Source organism: Sus scrofa, chromosome 9 (genome assembly GCF_054392235.1).
Source record: "Sus scrofa isolate SSC_HxYL_T2T_F1_AM1 chromosome 9, Sscrofa_HxYL_maternal_Yorkshire_Landrace_v2.0, whole genome shotgun sequence".
Lineage (NCBI taxonomy): Eukaryota > Metazoa > Chordata > Mammalia > Artiodactyla > Suidae > Sus > Sus scrofa.
This window is the reverse complement of record NC_139391.1, coordinates 19,589,024-19,614,720: the sequence shown is the minus strand read 5'-3', so window position 1 is coordinate 19,614,720 and position 25,697 is coordinate 19,589,024. Positions and strand designations below refer to the sequence as shown.

General features: G+C 39.1%; 1 protein-coding gene across 9 annotated transcripts; it reads right to left on the bottom strand.

Moving 5' to 3' along the window:
* Window positions 1–476: 476 nt before the first annotated feature.
* On the bottom strand, window positions 477–9,506 carry TMEM126A (transmembrane protein 126A). 9 transcript variants are annotated; one of them, XM_005667192.4, is made up of 6 exons: window positions 9,374–9,506; window positions 8,605–8,664; window positions 6,794–6,924; window positions 3,127–3,320; window positions 1,187–1,301; window positions 477–713 (listed from the first exon to the last, which is right to left on the bottom strand). In XM_005667192.4, exons 3-6 carry the CDS (start codon window positions 6,880–6,882, stop codon window positions 521–523), a joined length of 591 nt encoding a protein of 196 aa, XP_005667249.1. In that variant the 5' UTR covers window positions 6,883–6,924; window positions 8,605–8,664; window positions 9,374–9,506; the 3' UTR covers window positions 477–520.
* Window positions 9,507–25,697: the final 16,191 nt, after the last annotated feature.

The window sequence follows — 25,697 nt, the reverse complement described above, 5'->3', positions numbered from 1 at the left end:
TCTTACAGTTGTCCAAGGATATAAAAAGATGACTTTTGAAATAGGTGTATCATTAGGACAGCTCAAGCTGAGCCTGAATAATCACGTCAAGAATGCTAGAATTGATCCCTCTCTGAGGAATGTTTTTAAACATGTTCTAAGATCCTGTGAATGAACTACCTATGGGAAACAGTGAATTGAGAAAATGAAGTAGAACATTAGTGTACTGATACTCCTCCCACACCTCCATTTTCATTCCTGTTTGGATTCTTTATGAGGTGTTCAGTGAAAATTTTTATATGGTTATTTTTTTCCTCTGTGATGACCAAACTCTGCCTAATGTAAAAGAGTAGAGCAAGCAGTGTGGGAGACAATACTGGGAAAACTAGAGAAGTTATGCTCTTGTTTAAGTGGTAGTATGGACCAGCCTTTTGATCCCAGAATTGTACCGCATGTGATAAGTTTTAAGTCTGTGTTTACTCATACTTAGACAGAGGTTATTTTTTACAATTTTATTCTTGTGTACAGACTTGTTTTAGAATCAGTGCATTTCCAGGCCAGGTTCAGGTAACTGAAGAGCCTTTATAAGTACTTTATATTGTCTAGACCCAAGGTATGCTCCAAACCCAGTCTGGAGCAAAATGGGAAATAACATCTTTCTAAAGACAGGCTTAGAAATCCTCATCCAGTAATTTAAGATGTTTCCTTTCTCAGGTAGCAGTGCTGAGTTATACCTGTAAGAAAACATTGAGACAGTTCACTAGAAAAGATAGTTTTATCAAGGGGCAAACCTGTATACAATACCTATTAATCTTGGAAGTCTTAAAATAAAACTAAGAGTGCATCTGAGGATAACTGAATTATTTTGGTTTATAGCTAGACATTTTCTGATAGACTTATTCAGACTAACATTATGCATATAATGTAGCTTTTACGCTAGTCAGGGTATTGTTGGTAGCTTTGTAGCTGACATTCATTTCAGGTCTCAACTTGATGTACTGAATGTCAGCTGAATGTTACTGAATCTCAACATCAAGTTGAGACCTGACATTACACATCCAGGAGATAATATGATAGTTTCTAGAACTGTTTTCAAATTCTTGAGCAGTATTCCTTGATTACTGTTAAGAAAAAAATCTTACCTCTTTTAAATCAAACAAGTAAGTTATTGAAGTTTTTCAGTGAGTGATAAAACAAATAATCCTACCTGGCTGCAAGGCCACCATTCACAGGTAGAGCCAAGAAAACAGGATACAGACCACCAAAAACAAGACCAACCAATCCACCTCGTATTATGGTACAGGTTTCACAATGCAAATCACCTAGAAAATAAAATAGTTCTGCAAATCGACAGGCAAGCAAACATGATTTAAAGAAGGCAAGATCCCCTTATGTGTACCTCAGATAATCTGAATTTTCAGGCAGTAAATATAGTAAATGCTTTTCTACATGGCATGTTAAAAGGTATAATGTATGAATAATCTAAAACAGCAAGGAATAACTGATAAAACCATCTTAGGAAAAACTCACTTGTTCTGACCTTGGATATAATAATCTAGGTTTGCATGGTTTCTGGTTTTCAGCACTTGTATTAATAAACCTGAGCTAACATTTTTGTCTTTAAGAAGCATTTTAGGAGTTCCTGCTGTGGCAGAGAATCAGTGGCATCTCTGGAGTGCTGGCCTGGTACAGTGGGCTAAGGATCTGGCCTTGCCATGAAGGTCACAACTGCAGCTTGGATCTGATCCCCGGCCGGGGAACTCCATATCCCACGGGGTGGACAAAAATGGGTGGGTGGGGACACACACACACACGCTTTTTTAAACTCATGGGGAATTTGTTTTAACAATTTGATTCATCTTACATTTTTACATTATATAGTGTGATTTTATTTTTATAAAATCCTATAATCATTTCCAAGTAAGTACAAGGTATTAAAATTAGAAAGCTAAGTTCACCTTTGTTTTCACTGATTCTTTTCATTTCATTGTGGACTAGGTTTCCCTGGATCATAAAAATTCTTTATACTCTGATCTTGACTGATTCAAGCAAAATATTCATCCAATTTAAATAAATTTGGAGTAGCACTTACAAGAATGTAAATGGACTGCCTCCCTCCCCACCACTACCTGTGGTAATAAATTTTTTTTAAGTGGCTGTATCCACAGCATATGGATGTTCCTGGGCCAGGGATTGAATCTGAGCCACAGCTGTAACCTGTGCAGCAGTAGCTGTGGCAATGCCAGATCCTTTAACCCAATGGGCCATGCTGGGGGTGGAACCCATGCCTCTGTAGTGACCTGAGCTGCTGCAGTCAGGTCCTTAACCCACTGTACCACAGTGGGAACTCCTGGTAATTTTTTTTTTAATTATTGAATATTTTGTAATGATTTAATTGTACTTGGAACACTCAACAAATACGGTAAACTGTCCAAAGGATATCAGCTCTCCATGTATTTTGTTTTTTGGTGGTTTTTGTTTTGTTTTGTTTTTTGGTCTTTTTGTCTTTTCTAGGGCTGCACCCAGGGCATATGAAGGTTCCCAGGCTAGGGGTCTAATCGGAGCTGTAGCCTCCGGTCTACACCACAGCCACAGCAATGCCAGCTCTGAGCCACGCCTGTGACCTATACCACAGCTCACGGCAGTGCTGGATCCTTAACCCACTGAGCAAGGGCAGGGACCAAACCCGCAACCTCATGGTTCCTAGTCGGATTTGTTAACCACTGAGCCACGATGGGAACTGCTAGATTTCCATGTATTTTGTATGTATATACATTTAGTCTTGAGAGATTTACTACACGAACAGTCTTGTTCCCATAAACATTTTTTTCCTTTGAAGAAACTTCTGTAATTTTTTCTTTAAATTAAGGCAGCATTTTTTAGAAATAAAATTTCCAAATATTTCTTACTTATTAGCACCGAGAGAATTTAGATAAAGGAACATATTTAGAATTAGTATGATTTTATTTGTTTGCATGCAAATACGAATTAATTGCTACTTCACACAGAGAGGCTAGCAAGGTTCAAAATTATCCAAGTAGTGACTACATTATAGCATGTAGCTACTTGCTATTAGTATTTAAGGATTAATGTAAGGCACAAATAATGTATACCAAAGCAAACTTGCGATAGTAAAACAGAATTTACCTGTACTCAAAGGTAAGCTTATAAAACCTTGGTAAGAAACGTGTGCTGTCAAAAATGGGATCACTGCCATTGGTAAGCCAGCAGCTATACGAGCCTGTGTCACATGTAAGATGCGTCGAAAATGACTATTTGCTATTAGGCCACAGAGAGCAGCATTAATTCCAATGTATGTTGATCCACTTTCAAGCAGATTCCTGAGTGAGGAAAAAAACAGTAACTTTTTGGGCTCTGTTGTATATGTAAGCTCTCCAATAATTCTGGCATATGTTATAGAATTTAACAGGATTTAAGGAATAAAAGAGTCAAACATTTATACCTTACAGCTCTATAAAACAAAGGCCTTTTAAAATTATGTTTTACATATAGAGTTTTATTCTAAAAGGCTTTAATGTGGTTGATTAAAGACACAGTGATAGATTTAGTTTTGCTAAATGTATTCTGTGATTTTGCAAAAGATATTGGAATGGAAAATTTCCCCCAACTATATAGCAAGGAAGAGCTTCTGAAGAGTCTGATTTGGATGCCTCTCTAGGCTTTCATGATACCCCATACTTAACTTCTGTACTATAAGGTGATACTGTCTTATCGCTGATTAACATGTCAGGCTTCCCCAGTAGTCTGTAAACAACGTGAAGAGAATGGATACAAAGATATATGCATCTTGGTTTCAATAGCACCTGATACATAAAAGGCATTCATTCAGTAAAGTGGAGTGTTTCCTTTTACTCTTCCTTGAAGCATTAGTCAGGATTGGCAGATTTGGAGGAAGACAAAGAGTTAAGGGATACTCTATGCTATATATTTTACAAGATTTCATTGAAATAAGAATAAATTGATGCTTTGGAATATAAGTGGTAGAACTGGGTTTTAAGCAAGGCATGTGAGTTTTAAAATGCATGTTCTATGCAACCCTCAATCTGCTGAATACTGAAAATATTCCAATTTAGATTCTTCAGCCTACCACTTAACTTTTTTACTTATCAATTTTCTCATTACTCTTAATTAGGCAAACTAGCCACACAATGCCCCCTCTAACTTACATGGTTAACATTCATCTTAAGACAGCTTTTCTAGGAATTCCCAATTGAGCTTTTTATGTTGTATAAGGTATTACATGTCACTTTGCAGTCATAATGGCATTTGACGTTCAATCACTGAGCACCTACTGCATGCAGCAGTCTTAGTGATGAAGGCACAAAAATTATCTTTTACCTTTAGTGTTTCCATAGTTTATCACTGGAGAATAAAAGACATGTAAACTTGAGATATGACAGAAGTGTACTTAAGTGGTGATGGCAATACAAAGGAGGCAGTTTAGAAACTGAGAGTACATCATTTAAATTGGGATGAGGGCCTAGAGAAACTAGGCCATACAAACAGTAACAACAGAAAACACATAACTGCAAAAAGACCTGTGTATTTTTGTGGGAGCTGAGGGAATGGGAAACTTGAGGACTTCCTCTAAAATATTTCATGTTCATAACAATACTATGAAATACATAATCTCCATTTTTAGTCACAAGAACAAATGCTCAGAGAGGTAAACAATTTGCCCATATATTATACATCAATTAATTATTAAAATACATTATATGTTGATAGTGTTAAATATAAAAAAATCACATAAATAAGTACCTAAATGTAACAAGGAGTGTAACTGGAATATGAACAGCAAAATTTGCTGTCTCCCAACCAGATTTTAATTTCATGTTGCTTAAAGTCACTTTTCTTTTTTTAGGGCCACACTTGCGGCATATGAAGTTCTCAGGCTAGGGGTTGAATTGGAGCTGCAGCTGCAGGCCTATGCCATAGCCACAGCAACATCAGATCTGAGCCATGTGCTCGAACTACACCACAGCTTGCCGCAACACTGGATCCCAGTCAAACCTGCATCCTCTTGGATGCTAGTTGGGTTTGTTATCACTGAGCCACAATGGGAATGCCAAAGTCACATTTTTTTTTTTTTTTAGTTAATAATTCAATACAAAATTGTTATTATCTAGCAGCCCGACTGCCAGTCAGTGTTCCTGAAAAGTGCCATACAATTAGTAATGTAAACTCATGACTTTTTGACAAGATACACTCACAGAATAACTAGATAGATGAACTATGATACACTCACAGAATAACTAGATAGATGAACTAAACACATGAAATAAAAGACCAGATTTAATATTTGGCAATGAAATACACATCAAATTACTATAGATTAGTAAGTGAAGTGTTTGATGTTAAGTTTCATAAACTTAAGATCTCTTCAAATTATTGGTATACTTATCTAACTGGTAATGCAAGAAATGGTTCAAATTTAGGAGAAGTAGGATAAAATATGAAGAGGCGAAAAATAGAGAATAAGGCAAAGATATATGCTGTCATCTGCCCTGTTTAGGTGCCAGTGTTTGAAAACAACTTACTACTTCCAAACTAAAGCTTACTTTGCAGTTCCAGCTTACTTCCCTACTGCTTACTCTTCGAATTGGTGAAAATCCCGGTAACACAACTGCTTAATTTTCCTCAAGGCTGTTATATCTCCTGTTTTTTGGGGGTCACTCTTTCTGCTTTTCCTACCTTGTTGGGCCTGGAAATATGGGCATAAGTCTCTTTTTTGCTTGGGAAGTTTTTTTGTTTACCTCTGGAAAGCAGTAACAGGATGTGCCAGCATGTATGTGTGGTTGGGGGGGAGTTTGGTATACAGTTTATGAAATCTCACCACGTTCTTTTTACTGCCCTTGGTTTATAGGCTCTCCCTTGTTGAGCTGGTAAGTGGCAGCAAGACAGTAAGATTATACTTCCACATGTATTCCAAATCCATCCTTTTTTTTTCTTTTTTAACCTCAGCTGCAACCACTAACTGTTCACCAGGATTGCTATGCCAGTTTTCTTACTGGTTATCTTCTTTTCTCTTCTCCCTTAAATCTGTTTTCCAAAAAAGCAGCTGAACTCTTCTTGGGAATTGTTAACTGGATCATTCCCTGTTTAAAACTCTTCCTTATAAAACCTTATCCCCACTCTCCTTGTACTTTAGTAACATTGGTTCCTCAGACAGGACAAACTCATTGCTATCCTGTGACCTAGGCATATACCATTCTTTCTTCTCTGCAGGCTGGCTCTTCATTTTGGTCTCAGATTTTCAGTTTAAATGGAACCTCAAGAGAGGCTGCCTTGCCAAAGAGGTCTAAGAACATTTTGCAGAAGTGTACTGCAGTTCACTCAGTGTTGTCTTCAAAGATCATTTTGTTTCTTATATAAATTTAATATCTTAAAGATCTTTTAGCCACAATCCTATTTGTCTGCCATTTCTGTCTAGCCATGTGTGTTACATGGTGCACTCTTAGACTGGTAAGCATGGTGATAGGAAAAACAGTTTAAAACCTAAAGTTTTGTTATTTAAATTAGTCCATAAGTGTTTACATTTGACTCTAAGCCAAATGGAAAAAAAAAGAACTATCATGTGTCCAAAAAGATTCGTCCAAAGAAATGAATTGTAGCCTCGACCTCAAGTAAAATGGTTAATCTCTCTGGGCCTTTGTTTTCTCATCAATGCAAGAAAAAAATTCAGTTTCCTTCTGACATTCTATGTTATTTATATTCAAACCAAATAAATTTGAGATGAATCAATGATGAAAATCTACCTGATAACAATGATTTAATTAAGAAGGGATCTTACCTTTCTGCTTCTGGAAGTTGGTTGGTTTTTCTGGTTATGGTATCAATTAAGTTTTCCTTGATTGTATCATCTGGTTCATGATTTTCCATCTTGAGCCTTAAATTAAAATACTATTTTTTGATGATGTATATCTATAGAAAAACAGCAAAAAGGCTTACAAAAAACCTTCTGAAGACCATAAATATTTAATTTTTTAAAAAATTAGCCACAGCTTGATTTCATAATATGAAAAATTAATGCCTAAACACTACCCTCCCCCTCAAAACCCAATTCTATGTGAATTGAAACCAGAATATGAAACACAACACATAAGGCTTGTAGGAAAAAAACACAAAATCTTTGTAACACTTAAAAATATTTTAAATTTCCCAATAGCACTAACCATAAAAGACATAAAGCTAATATTAAACTAATATTAACTAAAATGAACTTGTGTTTATCAATAGATACCACAAAGATAAACTAGTGTGGGAGCAAATGTTTGCTATGTAACTGACAAAGGAGTAGTTTGTATCCAGAATATACAAATCAATAAGAATAACAAGCAACCTAATAGAAAAACTTTTAAAAGATCTGAACAGGACTTCATAAAGAAGAAAGCCAAACCTCACTATAATCAGGGAAATAGAAATTAAATTTCAATTATTGACTGGAATGTAAGGTAACTGAAACTCACGTCCTGCTGGTGGAAGCATAAATTGTGCCCCCCAAAAAGAATTTTGGTATTATTTAATAGGTAGAAGACACATACTCAGCAACTGCACTTCTAGGTGTATTCTAGAGCAGAGGTCAGCAAACTTATTTAAAGGGCCAGAGAGTAAATATTCTAGGCTTTACAGGAAACATAATGGTTTTTGTCAAATACTTGTATTAAGTGACTCAATATAATGAATATTTTGGGGCATTCCCATTGTGGCACAGTGGAAACAAAGCCGACTAGTATCCATGAGGATGTGGGTTTGATCCCCGGCCTCCATCAGTGGGTCAGGAATCCAGCATTGCTGTGAGCTGTGGTGTAGGTAGCAGGCTTGGCTCAGATCCTGAGTTGCTGTGGTTGTGGCGTATAGGCTGGCAGCTGTAGCTCCAATTTAACTCCTAGCCTGGGAACTTCCATACGCCATAAGTGGGGCCCTGAAAAGCAAAAAAAAGAAAAAAGGTATTCTGGCTGGCTGTACAGAGGAAATAAGCTATAGGCTTTCTTCTGGACCACTGGAGGGTGGTTTATCTCTGCACTAGTTGAGGTGAATAAAGAAGTAAGGGGATGGGTGAATGAAGAATTTTAGCCTGAAGATTTAGAGTACTAAATAAGATTTCATGGTAGCAGAGCTAAGAAAAGCGAAAGTTCAGAAATAAAGGACTTTTTTTTTTTCTTTTTTTTTTTTTAGGGCTGCACCTGTGGCATATGAAGGTTCCCAGGCTAGGGGTCGAATTGAAGCTGTAGCTGCTGGCCTACACCACAGCCACAGCAACGCCAGATTTGAGCTGTGTCTGTGACCTACACCACAGCTCACAGCAACGCCAGAACCTTACCCACTGAGCAAGGCCCGGGATCGAACCTGCGTCCTGTGTCCTTATGGATGCTAGTCAGGTTCTTTTCTGCTGAACTACCACGGGAACTCCAGGACGTGGTTTTATGAAATTAAATTTTCTTGGTTCATCATTCATTTTCTGTGAGATTAATTTACACACCAACAGATATTTACTGGGTAGCCAGTAGATATATGAGAGACCAGGAAAATGTTCAGTGCACTGAAATTTCATATCCCTGCACTTATTAACGTAAGTACTACAATGTAGGCTTAGAAATTTACCTCTGTGTTTCTTGGATGCAAATTTCTTGAGGGCCTTGGTTACATGATAGGCTCTTTGCCCTACAGCAATATTAGTTAATATTAGTTTAATTATTAGGAATAATTTTGTGTTGTGGGGATGGGGGTAAGGGGCGGTGCTGGAGCGAGATATAAAAATCAAATTTAGTATATATAAAGTGTACAGTATATATGTCTGAAATGTTTGAAAGTCCAGCTTAGTGCTATCACTAGAAAGTTTTCTGTTCCATGCTCTGCATATTGTTGAGGTTCCTGGTTCTGTGAACTAGCCATTTCTAAGGCGTAGATATTAAAAGTCACCCTTATTTTTGTAAAAGTTCTGATGAAGCAGCCAGGAGCAGGCCACGGTTATTACCCCGGTTATTAATAAGTCCCTATCAAAGACAATGCCACGTTTAAATATTACAAACATTTCAAAAGGTTTTTGCACTAGCTACCTTTCATGGCTCAGGATAGCTCCTAAAATAGACAAAATTAAATTAGGTCAAGGTGACTCTCTAAATCGGCAGTAAACCTGGAATTAAATTCAAGCAGTCTTTCTCCCCCTCCTCCTAGGCTTAATTTAAAGATAAGGCCTTTTCTTTTCGGGTGGAAAGTGAAGGGACTGTGTCGGTGCCCTAGAACCGACTTCTCCCCTTCCGACTCAAGTCCTGGGATCTCATTCCCGCGCTACAGGTGAACAGCACGTCACCACGCCGAGCTTCTCTTGATATTGCGCGGTTTACTGCACCCCTTTTCCCGGAACCAGTACCTTACTTTCTCCTTCCAGCAGTCGGGGCCTCTTCTGGTCTTCCTCAGCCACGCGAAGGTTCACTCCAATCTTTGCGCAACGCGCCCGGGCGCAGCCATCTTTCTGACACGTGACGCGGTCCGGGGCGGGCACTGGGGGGCCGCGCGGCTGGTGATTGGGCTACCAGGAGGGAGGTTGCACCCAGGACCTTCCCTCGTCGGGAAGGTGCTGTGCCTCCCAGCAATGAAGTTTGGCTACCGTGCAGGGAACTTACTGCTTACAACCTACTCCCGCCTCTCGGAACAGAGCTTTCGGAAATTGAGAAATTTCCAGATTTCCCCTTTCGTTGTCTCTTTCGTTGAAAATCTACCTCTGGTAAGTTCCTTAAAACTTCCTAACCATTAGATTATGTCTCATGTATTGACACTGGCTATGTGAAAAAAAACCTGCATAGCCCTGGGCATACGAGATAGGTACCTGAGATTTCTTTGCTCCATTGATTGTCTGTTCTCCCTTAGATCTTGAACTTCTTGTGCCATGTTACGGTTTGGTTGATTGTGCCATCGAAATCCGAACACTTTAAGTGCCAGCAGGAGCATTCTCCGCCCCCCACCCCCGCCCAGTAGAATACTGTTTATAAAAAGGAGGAGTAGGTGAATGAGGCGAAAGAAAACTTTTCAGAGCGAGGGAGTCTTGTAGCTCCCTGAGGACAATTAAGAACCAAAGTCTTGAACCAAATTTCTGGAGACCCCTGCCTCAAGCCTCATCCTCTCAGGCTCTTTCCTCATCTATAAAGCAGGAGAGGAAACGCAATCATTGATTATTTTGTAAAGGTGTGAGGATCCTATAAAAGCGTTACCAAGGTTACCTGGAAGATCATTGAGCTTTATCTAAGAAGAAAGCAATAGTTAAGGTGAAGAGGGAAAACTTGATAGATGAAGTGAGCAGGAGGAGAATCCCCCCGCCCCCAACTCCTTCCCTGAGGGATTTATCAGATGTCAATCCTTCGCTTGTTGATGATCCAGAAAATGAAAACAAGTGCTTTTCCGCGGCAGAAGATCAGCGTACATCCCAATTAAAAGTTTCTAAGATAAACAAACAGTTGGGGAAAACCAGGTTTTTAGATGTTAACTCAGTGTGCATGAATAGTTTTTTCCCCAACACTCCATTTTATACTCTTATTACAATTTCTTTCTTTTTTTTTTTTTTTTTTGTCTTTTTGTCTTTTGTTGTTGTTGTTGTTGTTGCTATTTCTTGGGCCGCTTCCGCGGCATATGGAAGTTCCCAGGCTAGGGGGTCGAATCGGAGCTGTAGCCACCGGCCTACGCCAGAGCCACAGCAACGCGGGATCCAAGCCGCATCTGCAACCTACACCACAGCTCACGGCAACGCCGGATCATTAACCCACTGAGCAAGGGCAGGGACCGAACCCGCAACCTCATGGTTCCTAGTCAGATTCGTTAACCACTGCGCCACGACGGGAACTCCACAATTTCATTTTTAATGGTTTGAAGCTAATTTTGAAGTTAATAAATGTGCATGCTGTACAGTATCTGCAGTATGCCATTCTGGAGCAATAAAAGCAATTTAGTACGTTGAGATTTTACAAAAAATCAGTTCTTCACCAGACGAGATGGAATGTTCATTTCATCTAAGTTCTCAAATTTACTGGCTTAAATTGTTCATAATATACCTTTTTTTAACTCAGTTTATTATATTTATAGTTGTACAACCATCATCACAACCCAGTTTTACAACATTTGCATCCCAGACCCCCAGCTCATCCTTCCCCCTTCACCCTGTCTCCTTTGGTAACCACAAGTTTTTCAAAGTCTGTCAATTTCTGTTCTGCAAAGAAATTCATTGTATCCTTTTTTTAGATTCCACATATAAGTGATAGCATATGTTTGTGTCTCACTGTCTGCCTAACTTCATTTAGCATGATAATTTCTAGGTCCATTCGGCTGCAAATGCCATCATTTCATTCCTTTTTATGGCTGAATAATATTCCATTGTGTATATGTACCACCTCTTCTTTATCCACTCCTCTGTCGACAGACATTTAAGTTGCTTCCATGTCTTAGCTATTATATATAGTGCTTAAATGAACACTGAGGTACATGTATATTTTTGAGTCATGGTTTCCTCTGGCTAGATGCTGAGGAGTGGGAATGCTGGATCAAATGTAATTCTATTTTTAGTTTTTTGAGGCATCTCCATAATGTATTCCATAGTGGTAGGAATTACATTCCCACCAAGAGTGTAATAGGTTCCCTTTTCTCCACACCCTCTCCAGCATTTATTGTTTGTAGGCTTTTTTTTTTTTTTTTTTTTTTTTGTCTTTTTGCCATTTTTTGGGCTGCTCCTGCAGCATATGGAGGTTCCCAGGCTAGGGTTCTAATCAGAGCTGTAGCCTCCGGCCTACGCCAGAGCTACAGCAACGCAGGATCTGAGCCGCTTCTGCAACCTGCACCATAGCTCACAGCAATGCCGGATCTTTTTAACCCACTGAGCGAGGCCAGGGACCGAACCCGCAACCTTATGGTTCCTAGTCGGATTCGCCAACCACTGAGCCACCATGGGAACTCCCCTGTTTGTAGACTTTTTGATGATGGCCATTCTGGCTGGTGTAAGCTGGTACCTCATAGTAGTTTTAATTTGCATTTCTCTAATAACTAGTGATGTTGAGTATCCTTTCATGTGTTTTTTGGCCATCTGTATGTCTTTGGAGGACTGTCTGTTAAGATCTTCTGTCCATTCTTTGTCTTTTATTTATTTATTTTTTTTGGTATTGAGCTGCAGGTGTTTTTTATATATTTTGGAGATTAATCCCTTGTCAGTCACTTCATTTGCAAATATTTCCTCCCATTCTTTGGGCTCTCTTTTTGTTTTTGCTTAGGATTTCTTTTTCTGTGCGAAAGCTTTTCAGTTTAATCGGGTCCTATTTGTTTATTTCATAATACACATTTATTATCCTTTAAAATCTGTGGAATCTGTAATGCATGGCCACATCACTCTTTCTTGTAACTGGTCATTTGTTTCTTTTTCTTTCTTTCTTTTTTTTTTTTTTTGCTATTTCTTGGGTCGCTTCCGCGGCATGTGGAGGTTCCCAGGCTAGGGGTCGAATCGGAGCTGTAGCCACCGGCCTACACCAGAGCCACAGCAACGCGGGATCCGAGCCGCGTCTGCAACCTACACCACAGCTCACGGCAACACCAGATCGTTAACCCACTGAGCAAGGGCAGGGACCGAACCCGCAACCTCATGCTTCCTAGTCGGATGCGTTAACCACTGCACCATGACGGGAACTCCATTTGTTTCTTTTTTATGTCTGATCAGTCTGCCTAATGCTTAAATTTTTTTTGATCTTCTCAACTAGTTTTTTATTTATTTGGGTTTTTTTTTTTTTTCTTCTGTTTTCAATTTGATTGTAGTTTGCTTTGATCTGCATTTTTACTTTCTTTTTTTTTCCTTTTTTTTTTTTTTTTTTGTCTTTTTTAGGGTTGCACTGGTGGCATATGGAGGTTCTCAGGCTAGGGGTCAAATCAGAGCTGTAGCTGCTGGCCTAGGCCACAGCCATAGCAATTCGGGATCTGAGCTGCATCTTCGACCTACACCACAGCCCACAGCAATGCCAGATTCTTAACCCACTGAGTGAGGCCAGGGATGGAACCTGCATCCTCATGGATGCTACTCAGGTTTGTTAACCACTGAGCCACGATGGGAACTCCTATATTTTTCCTTTCTTATTCCTACCTGGGATTTAACTTCTTCCTCTTTTTCTAGTGTCTTAAGGAGGAATCTGATAGTCAGTGGTGTGAGATGTTTTTCTCTCTATATACTCTCCATATGGGGGCGTTTAGTGCTATGAATTTCCCTCCAAGTACTTTAACTATATCCCATGGATTTTGAAATATTGTTTATTTCAAAGTACTTTTAAAATACTTTTTTTTGTTAAGTTCAAAATACTTTATAAATTCTTTTTTCTTTGCCCTGTGGTTTATTTAGAATTGTTTTAATTTCCTAATAGTTAAAATTTTCCACATGCTTTTCTGTTATTGATTTCTAATTCTTTTTCTTTGTGGTCAGAGAATATAGTTTGTATGATTTGAATCCTTTTAAATTTATTGATATTCATAGCCCAGATTCTGGGCCATCTAGGAAATATTTCATGAGTGATTGAAAAGAATGTATAGGGAGTTCCCGTCGTGGTGCAGTGGTTAACGAATCCGACTAGGAAGCATGAGGTTGCGGGTTCGATCCCTGCCCTTGCTCAGTGGGTTAACGATCCGGCATTGCCGTGAGCTGTGGTGTAGGTTGCCAACGCGGCTCGGATCCCATGTTGCTGTGGCTCTGGCCTAGGCCGGTGGCTACAGCTCCGATTGGACCCCTAGCCTGGGAATCTCCATATGCCGCGGAAGCGGCCCAAGAAATAGCAAAAAGACAAAAAAAAAAAAAAAAAGAAAAGAAAAGAATGTATAGGAGTTCCTGTTGTGGCGCAGCAGAAACAAATCCAACTAGTAACCATGAGGTTTCCGGTTCCATCCTTGGGCTCACTCAGTGGGTTAAGGATCTCATGTTGCCGTGAGCTGTGGTGTAGGTCGCAGACATGGCTCAGATCCTGTGTTGTTGTGACTGTGGTGTAGGCTGGCAGCTATAGCTCTGATTCAACCCCTAGCCTGGGAACCTCCATGTGCTGAGGGTGAGGCTCTAAAAAAGCAAAAAAAAAAAAAAAAAAAAAAAAGAAAAGAAAAGAATGTATATGCTGCTGCTATTGTGTCACGTGTCTGTCAATTAGCATAAGCTGATTGATAGCATAACACTTCTCTATCTTTTCTGAATTTCTACCAACTTGTCCTATCAATTATTGAGGGAAGGTTATTGAAATCTCTATTATGGGAGTTGTCTCATTTCTCCTTTCAGTTCTGTCAGCTCTTGCTTCAGTATTTTGAAGCTTCATTATTATATGAATAAACACTTAAGATGAGTTGATCCATGTATATCATTATGGAATAACCTTCTTAGGTTTTTTGTTTGTTTGTTTGTTTTTTTGGGGGGCCGCACCTGTGGTGTACAGAGGTTCCCAGGCTGGGGATCGAAATGGAGCTGCAGCTGCCGGCCTATACCACAGCCAGAGCAGTGCAGGTTCTGAGCTGCATCTGTTACCTACACCACAGCTCGTGGAAACCCCAGATCCTTAACTCATTGAGTGAGGCCAGGGATCAAACCTGAATCCTCATGAATACTAGTAGGGCTCCTTACCACTGAGCCATAATGGGAACTTCCTAAAATAACCTTCTTATTCATTGGTAATATGTTTTGCTTTGCAAATACTAAAATATTAAACAGTTTACTTTGTTTAATATTAATATACCGACTCCAATAACTTCGTTTAGTGTTAACATGACATAGCTTTCCCCATTGTTTTATTTTTAACCTGTTTGTGTCTCTATATTTAATGTAGACTTCTTATAGGCAGTATGTAATTGGATTTTTAAAAACTTTAGATCCGTAGTTTCTGACTTTTAATGAAGGAGGTATTTAAACTGTTGGAGTTCCCATTGTGGCTCAGTGGAAATCAATCTGACCAGCATCCATGAGGACACAGGTTATATCCCTGGCCTTGCTCAGAGGGTTAAGGATCCTCTAAGATTAGAATAGTTTTTATTCTATTTTATTCCTTTTTTTGGCCTACTAACTGTAATTCTTTTAAAGAAATTCTAATGATGGCTTTAACATGTACAGTGTACATCTCTATTAGTTTCCTCAGGGCTCGCTAATAAAACACCACAAACTAAATGGCTTAAAACAACAAATTTATTTGCTCACGTTTTGGAGGCTAGAAGTCTGAAATCACTGTATTGGCAGGGTTGGTTCCTGTTGGAAGGACAGTCTGTTCCATGCTTCTCTCTTAGCTTCGGGTGGTTGCTGGCAATGCCTGGTGTCTCTTTACCTGTGGATGCTTCACTCCAGTCTCTACTTGTGTTTTCATAGACATTTCCCCCTGTGTCTTTGTTACTTCACATGGCCATTTTCCCTCTGTGTGTGCCTGTGTAGCCAAAGTTCTGTTCTAAGGACACCTTTGGTTAAGGGCTCACCCCAGTACAATGTACCTCATTTTAACTTACATCTGCAAAGATCCCATTTCCAAATAATGATAGATTCACAGATACTGGGGATTAAAACTTGAAAATATATTTCGGTGCGGCACAGTTTAACCCACAACAACTCTTTAACTTGGCCCAGTCCATCTTCAGGTCATGTTATACCACTTTACGCATGGTCTGAGAATTACAACAGCATACTTTCATTTCTTCCGTCTTCGTCCTCTTGTTGTCATACATTTCCTTCTGCATATGTTATAAACCATACACCACAGTTATCATTTTTGATGTTTGTCTTTGAAAGAATGTTTAAAAAAAAGAAAATTTATGCTCATCCACATATTTGCCATCTCTTATGTAGTTCATTCTTTTTATAGATTCATATTCCATCTGGTATTATTCTACCCAGAGTATTCTCTGTGACATTTCTTAGAAAACAAAACTTCTGGTGGTGAATTCTTTCACATTTCGCAAATCTAAAAAGTATTTAGCCCTAGTTTTTAAAATTTTGGTAAAAAACACATAATATTAAATTTAACCAATTTAAACATGTTAACCACCTTTAAGTGTCTAGTTTAGTAGTGTTAAGTATATTCACATTGTTATGCACCAGAACTGTAGAACTTTGTCATCCTGCAACACTGCAATGCTATCTATACCCACTAAACACTACTCTTCTCCATTCCTCTCAGCCCTTGGTAACACCTTTCTATTCTCTGCTTCTATGATTTGACTACTTTATATATTTCATATGAATGAAATCATATTTGTCTTTTTGTGACTGGCTTATTTTATTTAGGACAATGTCCTGGAGGTTTATCCGTTTTGTAGTGTGTGACAGGACTTCCTTCTTTTTTAAGGCTGTCATGCTATTACAGTATATGTATATGTATGTATTTTCTTTATCCATTCATCTGTTGATATTTGGGTTGCTTCCACCACTTGGCTATTGTGAATAATGCTGTGATGAATATGAGTGTGTAAATTTCTATTCAAGATCTGCTTTGAAGTCTATAGGATTATATACCTACAAATGGGATTGCTTCATTGTGGAATTTCTACTTTTATTTTTTTGAGGAACCTCCATACTGTTTTCCATAATGTTTGTATCATTTAACATTCCTACCAACAATACACAAGGGTTCTGACTTCTGTACAGCATTAAAAATAATTCTTTTTTTCTGCATCCATGACATACAGAAGTTCTCAGGCCAGGAACTGAACCTGCACTGCAGCAATGACCTGAGCCACAGCAGTGGTAACACCAGATCCTTAACCCACTGAGCCACTAGGGAACTCCAAGGGTTCCAACTGCTCCACATCCTTGCTAGCACTTGTTATTTTATGTTCTTTTTATAGTAATGATCCTGATGGGTGTGAGGGGATACTTCAAAGTGATTTTGATGTATGTGTTCCCTAGTGATGTTGAACATCTTTTTATGTGCTTATTGGCCATTCGTGTATATATTTATATATATTTATATAAATCTGTTTAATTCTTTTGCATATATTTTATTTGAATTTTGGGTGTTTTTTTTTGAGTTGTAGAAGTTCCTTATATATTCTGGGTATTAACCCCTGATCAGATACATGACTTGCAACTATTTTCTCCCACTCCATAGGTTGTTTTTTCATTCTGTTAATTGTCCTTTGACGTGCAAAAGTCTTTAAGTTTGATGTTCTCCTGTGTGTTTATTTTTTATTTTGTTGCCTGCACTTTTGGTGTCATAGTCAAGAAATCATTTCTAAATCCACTGTCCTCAAGTTTTTCCTCTTTCTTCTTTTAGGAATTTTTGAGTATGGAGTATAGAAAAGGTCCAACTTCATTGTTTATCTAGTTTTCCAAACGCCGTATGTTGAAGATACTATTCTTTTCCCGTTGTATAGTTTTGGTACCCTTGTAAAAAATCATTTGGCCATATCTACAGTGATTTATTTCTTGACTATCTCTTATGTTCTGTTAGTTGATGTATCTGTCTTTATGCTAGTACCATATTGTCATATTATATTGATCCAGCACTTCCACTTCTGGGTGTTTATATGAAGGGAATGAAAACTGTAACCCCAAAAGGTATATGTACCTCCATGTTCATGGCAGCATTTTATAATAGCCAAGACATGGGCTCAACCTAAGCCTCCACTGAGGGATGAATGGGATATTAGTCCCATATGCAATGAAATATTATTCAGCCATAACAGGAAAGAGATCTTACCATTTAACAGGGATGGATCTTGAGGGGATTATGCTAAATGAAATAAGCCAGAAAGAGAAAGACTGCATGTCTCATGTGTGGAATCTAAAAACCACCACAACAAAGCTGAACTCATAGATACAAAGAACAGATTGGTACTGACAGAGGTACCAATTTGGGGATTTGGGGTGGACACAATAGATGAAGGGCGTTATAAAATAAACAATGTAATGTATAGCCTGGTGGCTATAGTTAATAATACTGTATTGTATATTTGAAAGTTGCTTAGAGAGTAAATCTTGGTAGTTCTTATCCCAAGAAAAAAATTGTAAATATATGGGGTGATGGGTGTTCACTAGAATTACTGTGGTAATCATTTTGAAATATATACGTATATTAAATCATTATGTTGTACACCTGAAACAAATGTTATATGTCAATTATGTATTTTTTTAAAAGTTTTTTTTTATTAAAGTTGATTTACAGTGTTTTATTATAGTTGATTTACAGTGTCTCAGGTGTACAGCAAAGTGATTCAATTATATACATTCTTTTTCAGATTCTTTTCCATTATAGGTTATCACAAGATATTGATGTAGAGGAGGTCCTTGTTGTTGATCTATCTTATAGAGAGTAGTGTGTGTCTGTTAATCCCAAATTCCTAATTTTTCCCTACCTCTCTTCCCCCTTTGGTAACCATAAATTTGTTTTCTATGGCTGTGAATCTGTTTGTTTTGTAAATAAGTTCACTTGTATCATGTTTTTTGAATTCCATATATAAGTAATATCATGACATTTACCTTTCTCTTTCTGCCTTACTTCACTTATTATGCTAATCTAAAGATAATGATAATGACAATTATTATTATTATTATTATTTTTTAGGTTCACACTTGTGGCATATGGAAGTTCCCACACTAGGGGTCAAATCAGCACTGTAGTTTGCCGAATATGCCATGGCCACAGCAATGTCAGATCCGAGCCATATCTGCAGCTTATGCCGCAGCTTGCGGCAATGCCAGATCCTTAACCCACTGATTGAGACCAGGGATCGAACCCATATCCTCATGGGTACTGGTTGGGTTCTTAACCATTATAGGTTATCCCACTGAGCCACAACAGGAACTCCACCAATTATTTCTTAATGGAGAAAACAAACCAAAATATAAATACTTTACAAATGATTAAAACCTTGTCTTCTGTATTAAAAAAAAAACCTAAACAAGTAACAATTTTTTTGTGTGAACAAGAGAAAATGAAGAATGTTAAATTATTACTACAGTCATCTGTGGTGGACTTGACATTATTTATTTGCTTGTGTGACTCCTATAGAGAGGGTGGAGCATCAGAAGGGTAAGTAAGAGTAAGTAAGCCTTGCAATTTGATAATGCTCAGCAAGGGCATGTAGGAGGGCCTGCAGTGGGCTGCCTCTCCTGACACTGATATAAAATAGTTCAAATGCAATAAGAGGGATTTTGTTTATACTAAGCAAAGTGAATATATTTGGACTGAAATTTGAGGGATTTTATTTATTTTAAGTTTTATTGGAGTATAGTTAATTTACAAGGCTGTGATAATTTCTGCTCTGTGAGAGATTTTAGTTATACCTAAAATATTAAAGAAATATTTAAATTAAATGTGAGTTAATATAGTATGTAGAACTATATTTGTGTGATATGTATGTGAATAATAAATTTGTAAAAAGAGTACCTTTCTTGGTTTCCACATATTTGTGGATTTTTCCTATTTTTCTTCTACTATATTTTTCCCTATTTTTCTTCTACTCTTTATTTCATTTCATTATAGCCAGAGAAGATGCTTTGTATGATTTCAGTCTTCCTAAATATGTAAAGACTTGTTTTGTGGTCTGACATATTATCTGTCTTGAGAATGTTCCATACTTTGATTCTCTTCTCCTTTGCCTTTGTGTATATCACACAGATATTTCCTTTGTGATTACCATTGCAAAAACATGAAACATCTTAAAGCTCAGATCCTATGTTGCTGTGGCTGTGGTGTAGCTCCGATTCGATCTCTAACCTGATATGCCATTGGTGTGGTCCTAAAAAGCAAAAAAAAAAAAAAAAAAAAAACCCAAAAAAACCTTACTGCTAAAAAATGCTAATTCATCTGAGCCTTCAGTGAGTTATAATCTTTTTCTGGTGGAGGGTTGGAAATATTGCAAGAATTACAAAAATGTGACACAAAGACGTGAAGAGAGCAAATACTACCGAAAACATGGGAAAAATGGCTCCAATGAACTTGCTTGACACAAAGTGGCTACAGCTTGTTAAATTTGTAAAAAATATAGTATCTGCAAAGCACAGTAAAACCAAGCTCAATAAAATGAGGTTTGCTTCTATATGTTATTGATGATAGGATTACCTCTTTCATATTGTGTATCTATTGACATAAATTTATGACAGTTTTTGTGCTTTTGTTTCTTAAATTTTATATTAGATTATAAAGTGATTTACACACCTACATTATCATACTGTAGTACTCTATTTTTGCCTAAATATTTGCCTTTACCTTTTATATTTTTGTATGGTTTTGTGTTGTTGTTTATAGTCCTTCAACTTGAAGGATTCTCTTCAGCATTTTGTAGGGCAGGTAAAATGGTAATGAACTCCCTCAACTTTTGTTTTTTGCAGGAAATTCTTAATTTCTCCTTTGTTTTTGAAGAGCAGTTTTCCAACATACAGTATTCTTGGTTGGCATTTTTTTTTTTTCAGTGCTTTAAACAAATCCCTGCTGCCTCCCAGCCTACAAGGTTTCCACTAAGAAATCTGCCAACAGTCTAATAGTATCTGCTTTGTATATAGCAAGTTTCTTTTCTCTAGCTGCGTTGGAGATTCTTTGCCTGTGACTTTTGACAATTAGATTATAATGTCTTTTGGTTTGCCGATATCCCCATACATGGAGGGCAAGGAGAGACTAAACACTGAGGCAAACCCACTTCATATTGGTAGGTGGCAGTTTTAATAAGCAGGAGAATTTGCATGCAAAGCTTGTCTTGGGTGGCTGCACGACAAATAGATCTCCACACCACCTGCCTCCCAAAATCTTAAAAGTTTACAGAGAGGTCTTAACGGAGTTCAGTCATCTATCCTGTCTGGATGGTCTCACAACATATTGTTTTCTCAAGACTGTGTCCTTGAAGAGGTTTCCCACTCTGGGAATGATAGGCACAATATTCATGCTAAGGACAGGGGAGAGGGTGAGAAGCCTTTGTTTGCCCTGGCCCACCTTTTAGGTAAACCAGTGGTCATGTGTTCTAGATTGCCTCTTCCCCCAGTACCTCTCTCGTAGATACCTTACCTAACTGGAGTTGCTTGAACTTCTTGAATGTGTATGTCTGTTTCTCTCCTCGGATTTGGGAAGATTTTGGCCGTTATTTCTTCAGATAGATTCTCTACACTTTTCTTTCTTCTTTTGCTGGAATTCACCTGATGCATGTTTTGTGACACTTGATGATGACCTAAAAGTGCCTTAGGCTTTCTTTATTTTTCTTCATCCCTTTTTTCTTTTTGCTTCTCTGCAACAGTAATTTTGAAAGTTTTAAGTACCTTGATTTTTTTTCTTCTGACTGCTCAACTCTGTGGTTGGGTCCCTTTATTGAAATTTTCAATGCAGGTATTATATTCTTAGGTTCTAGAATTCCTGTTTGATTCCTCTTCATAGTTTCCATCTTTTAGTTGATAGTCTCATTTCATTCATGCATAGTTTTTCTGATTTTATTTAGTTGTCTGTGTTCTCTTTCTTTTTTTTTTTTTGCCGTTTCTTGGGCCACTCCCGCAGCATATGGGAGGTTCCCAGGCTAGGGGTCTAATCAGAGCTATAGCCACTGGCCTACACCATAGCCACAGCAACGCGGGATCCGAGCCGCGTCTGTGACCTACACCACAGCTCACGGCAACGCCGGATCATTAACCCACTGAGCAAGGGCAGGGATCTAACCTGCAACCTCATGGTTCCTAGTCGGATTCGTTAACCACTGCGCCACGACGGGAACTCCCTGTGTTCTCTTTTAATTCATTGAGTGTCCTTTTTACAGTAATTTTGAATTTTGGGGGTAGTTACTATATTTCTGTTTCATTAGGGTTTCTGGAGATTTGATTTGTTCCTTTAAATGTGTGCTGTTTTTCTTGTTTCTTTGTATGGCTTTTTATTTTTTGTTTGAATTTGGCATTTGAAGAATCAGCCATTACTTCTAGATTTTTGTCTGCTTTTGTATAGAGAGAACTTTTTCCACTCAGCCTGGCTAGAGATTCTGGAGATCATTCAGATATTTTCTGGGGTGCATCCTCTCTGTGCTTTAAGAGCTGTTTCAGTTTCTTCTTGAGAGTCCCTGCTGGTGTGTCTCTGATACTGTGGCCTCTTTGGTGCTGTAGTGAGCTATGGTATTAGAGTGCTGCCTACTGTCTCTGTTGTAATGAAACATGATTCACATTGATGGTTTTGTTCTCAGATATCCCTGGTTTGGCCCTTTCATTCCTGTTAGTAGTTGGATTCAAGTAGGGCAGAATATGGTCCCTGAGGAAGCCTCCCTAAAAGTCAGAGTGGTGGATATGGTTCTTCTACTCCTTTCTCTTACCAGGGAGAATATGAGAATTGGGGTTTTCCTCCTAATGGTACCACACTGTACAGACAGTATGGGTGTTGGCAAGAAAAAGGACCATGACTTTTCCTGGTGACTTTGAGGTATTTGGCTTAATGTTCACCTGGGGTGCAGGTTCCTTTTTAACTGGTTTCTAGATTTCTCACAAAGGTATTTGGTTTGTGTGTTAAATGCACATGTTTGTGGGAAAAGGAGGGTCTGTGGCTTCCTGTTCTGCCGTCTTGCTATTGTCTACTATTTAGCTACAGTTTTTGAAAAATACTTCTGTTATGTATAGAATTCTAGGTTGGTTCCTATTTTTTTTTTTTTTTTTTTATGGCTGCGCCTGTGGCATATGGAAGTTCCCAGGCTAGGGGTCTAATCAGAGCTGCAGCTGCCAGCCTATGCCACATCCACAGCAGTGCGGGATCTGAGCTGAGTCTGTAACCTATACCACAGCTCATGACAATGCTGGAACCCTGACCCACTGAGCAAGGCCAGGGATCAAATCTGCATCCTCATGGATTCTAGTTGGATTTGTTTCTCCTGGGCCACAGTGGGAACCCCCTGGTGTTTTTATTTTATTTTGCTTTTTAGGGCCGCACCGAGGCATATGGAAGTTCCCAGGCTAGGGGTTGAATTGGAGCTACAGCTCCTGGACTATACCACAGCCACAGCAATGCAGGATCCGAGCAGCGTCTGTGACCTACACCAAAGCTCACAGCAATGCCAGATCCTTAACCCACTGAGTGAGGCCAGGGATTGAACCTGCATCCTCATGGTTACTAGTCAGAATCGTTTCTGCTGCACCACGCACCACATGAACGCCCCTGATTTTTTTTTTTTTTTTAATGTTAGTATTTTAAAGATTTTGCTCTGCGGTTTTCTGGCTAGCATTATTACCAGTGAGAGGTCTGCTGTCACTATTTCTCTAGGTATTTCTCTGGCTTCTATTAAGATTTTCTCTTTATTACTGACTTCAAGCAATTTGATTGTGATGTGGTGTAGGAGTAGTTTTTCTTATATTTATTTTGCTTGGAGTTCACTGAGTTTCTTGAGTCTTCGGTTTAAAAAAACTTCAGCTTTTTTGAGGTATAATTAACATATACAGGAGTTCCCGTCATGGCTCAGTGATTAATGAATCTGACTAGGAACCATGAGGTTGTGGGCTCTATCCCTGGCCTTGCTCAGTGGGTTAAGGATCCGGCGTTGCCCTGAGCTGTGTAGGTCGCAGACACGGCTCGGATCCCGTGTTGCTGTGGCTCTGGCGTAGGCTGGTGGCTACAGCTCCGACTGGACTGCTAGCCTGGGAACCTCCATATCCCGTGGGAGCAGCCCAAGAAATGGCAAAAAGACAAAGCAAAACAAAACAAAAACCAAAAGAAAACAAAACCGAAAAAAACATATACAATTGTGAGATATTTAAAGTGTGTATCACAGTGATTTGATATAGGTGCATATAGATGGTGAAAGGATTCCCCCCATCCATTTCATGAAAACATCCATCAGTTTACATATTTATCTTTGTGTGTGAGAGAGCACTTAAGGTTTAGTCTCTTGGCACATTTCATCTATACGGTACAGTGTTAACTATGATCGCTGTGTTTTACATTTTTATAACTGCAAGTTTGTGCCCTTTTACAGCCCTCTCTCTGTTTCTCCCATCCCAGCCCCAGTGGCAGTTCAGTTTTTGCCTCTTCTCTCTGCGCTGGGTTGGCGTTTATAGCCAAAGGGGATGGAGTGCGTTTGAGACCATTAACAACTTATTTGTTTACTGTAGTCTTGTGAGACTGCTGAGTACAAGCACCATTGGTTATCAGAGCCAGGCAATCTGGATCACATCTCTCAGGTGGCAGCTGCTAAAGCTGGTGTGTCAGATGGGTGTACAAGGTCCTTTTGAAACCGCACACCTCAGACTGGGACTCGAACCCATCCAAAACTCAGATGGGGACTTGCACCCACTATCTTTTAAATGAAATTGCACACCTGGTCTCAGGACTTAATGAAGTTCTTTATGTCTTGGCACAGAGAAAATTCAGTGAGAGGCAAAGCGATAGGTAAGAAGTAGATTTATTGAGAGAGGTACACACCCCATAGACAGGATATGGGCCATCTCTGAAGGCAGAGGCCCTGAAATATGGGGTGGTTAGTTTTTATGGGCTGGGTAGTTTCATAGGCTAATCAGTGGGAGGATTATTCCAAGTGTTTCAGGGACGGGGCAGAGATTCCAGGAATTGGACCATTGCCCACTTTTTGATCTTTTATGGTCAGCCTTGGAACTGTCCTGGCACTTGTGGATGGGTCATTTAGCATGCTAATATGTTACAATGAGTGTATGCTGAGGCTCAAGGTCTACTGGAAGTTGCATCTCCTACTCTCTTGGGCCTAATCAGATCTAACCAGTTTTTGTCCTATTTTCAAGGGCTGTGTCATTCTTTTAAAGGTTGTGCCCTTCCCCTTTTCCCCCGTCTCACTGGGGTATAGCCATTTTAAGAACTGCTTTTTTGTTTGATTTGCTGTAATCCTGTGGAACGAGTGAATGGAAGCCCATTAGTTATCGGGGCCAGGAGATGTGGGGACCCACCCCTTTAGCAGCAGCTGCAAAAACTAGGGCACAGATGTGTATATTAGCTCCTTCCAGGGAGATACTGGTGACTTGGAACAGCCTCAAGACAGAAGGCAGGGGTGTGTCTGCTGGCTTCCCTGGTCTCTGGGGAGGACTGCAGTTCTTTTTTTTTTTTTTTTTCGGTCTTTTTCTAGGGCTGCACCCAAGGCCTATGGAGGTTCCCATGCTAGGGGTCGAATTGGAGCTGCAGCTGCCAGCCTGAGCCACAGCCACGCCAGATCCAGGCCGCATCTGCGACCCACACCACAGCTCACAGCAATGCTGGATGCCTAACCCACTGAGCGAGGCCAGGGATCGAACCTGAAACCTCATGGTTCCTAGTTGGATTCGTTAACCACTGAGCCACAACAGGAACTCCTGCAGTTAGTTCTAAATGCATGTTAAGTTACAATTCTGACCCTCAGGCAGCATCTTTTAAAGGGTGCAAAAACAGACCCATTCAGGGAAAACTGAGAGATGGGCATTTTTTGCCTGCTCCCTCTGCACTGAGCCCTGGAGATAGCTACAGCCAAAGCTCCTACAGATGAGTCTCATGGATGGCCAGCCTGTTGCCTTTCAGGGCTAAGTGTTTTGGGGGCCACCCCTTAGGTGGAAATCAAACGTTGGGGTACTAGGTATTGGGTTCAAACCCTTCCCTCCTCAGGGAGAAACTGGGAGTTTCAGGATTCCTCCTGATAATGTGTTGCTGTGTTGGGAGTGCAGTTTTATGGCAATTTTTTTTTTAACCTTTCTTACCCATTTTGGTGTGGATATTTTTTTAAATTTAATTTTCTTTTCACTTTGATGAACATCTTTATTCTCAAATGTTTATCTAGTTTTTATT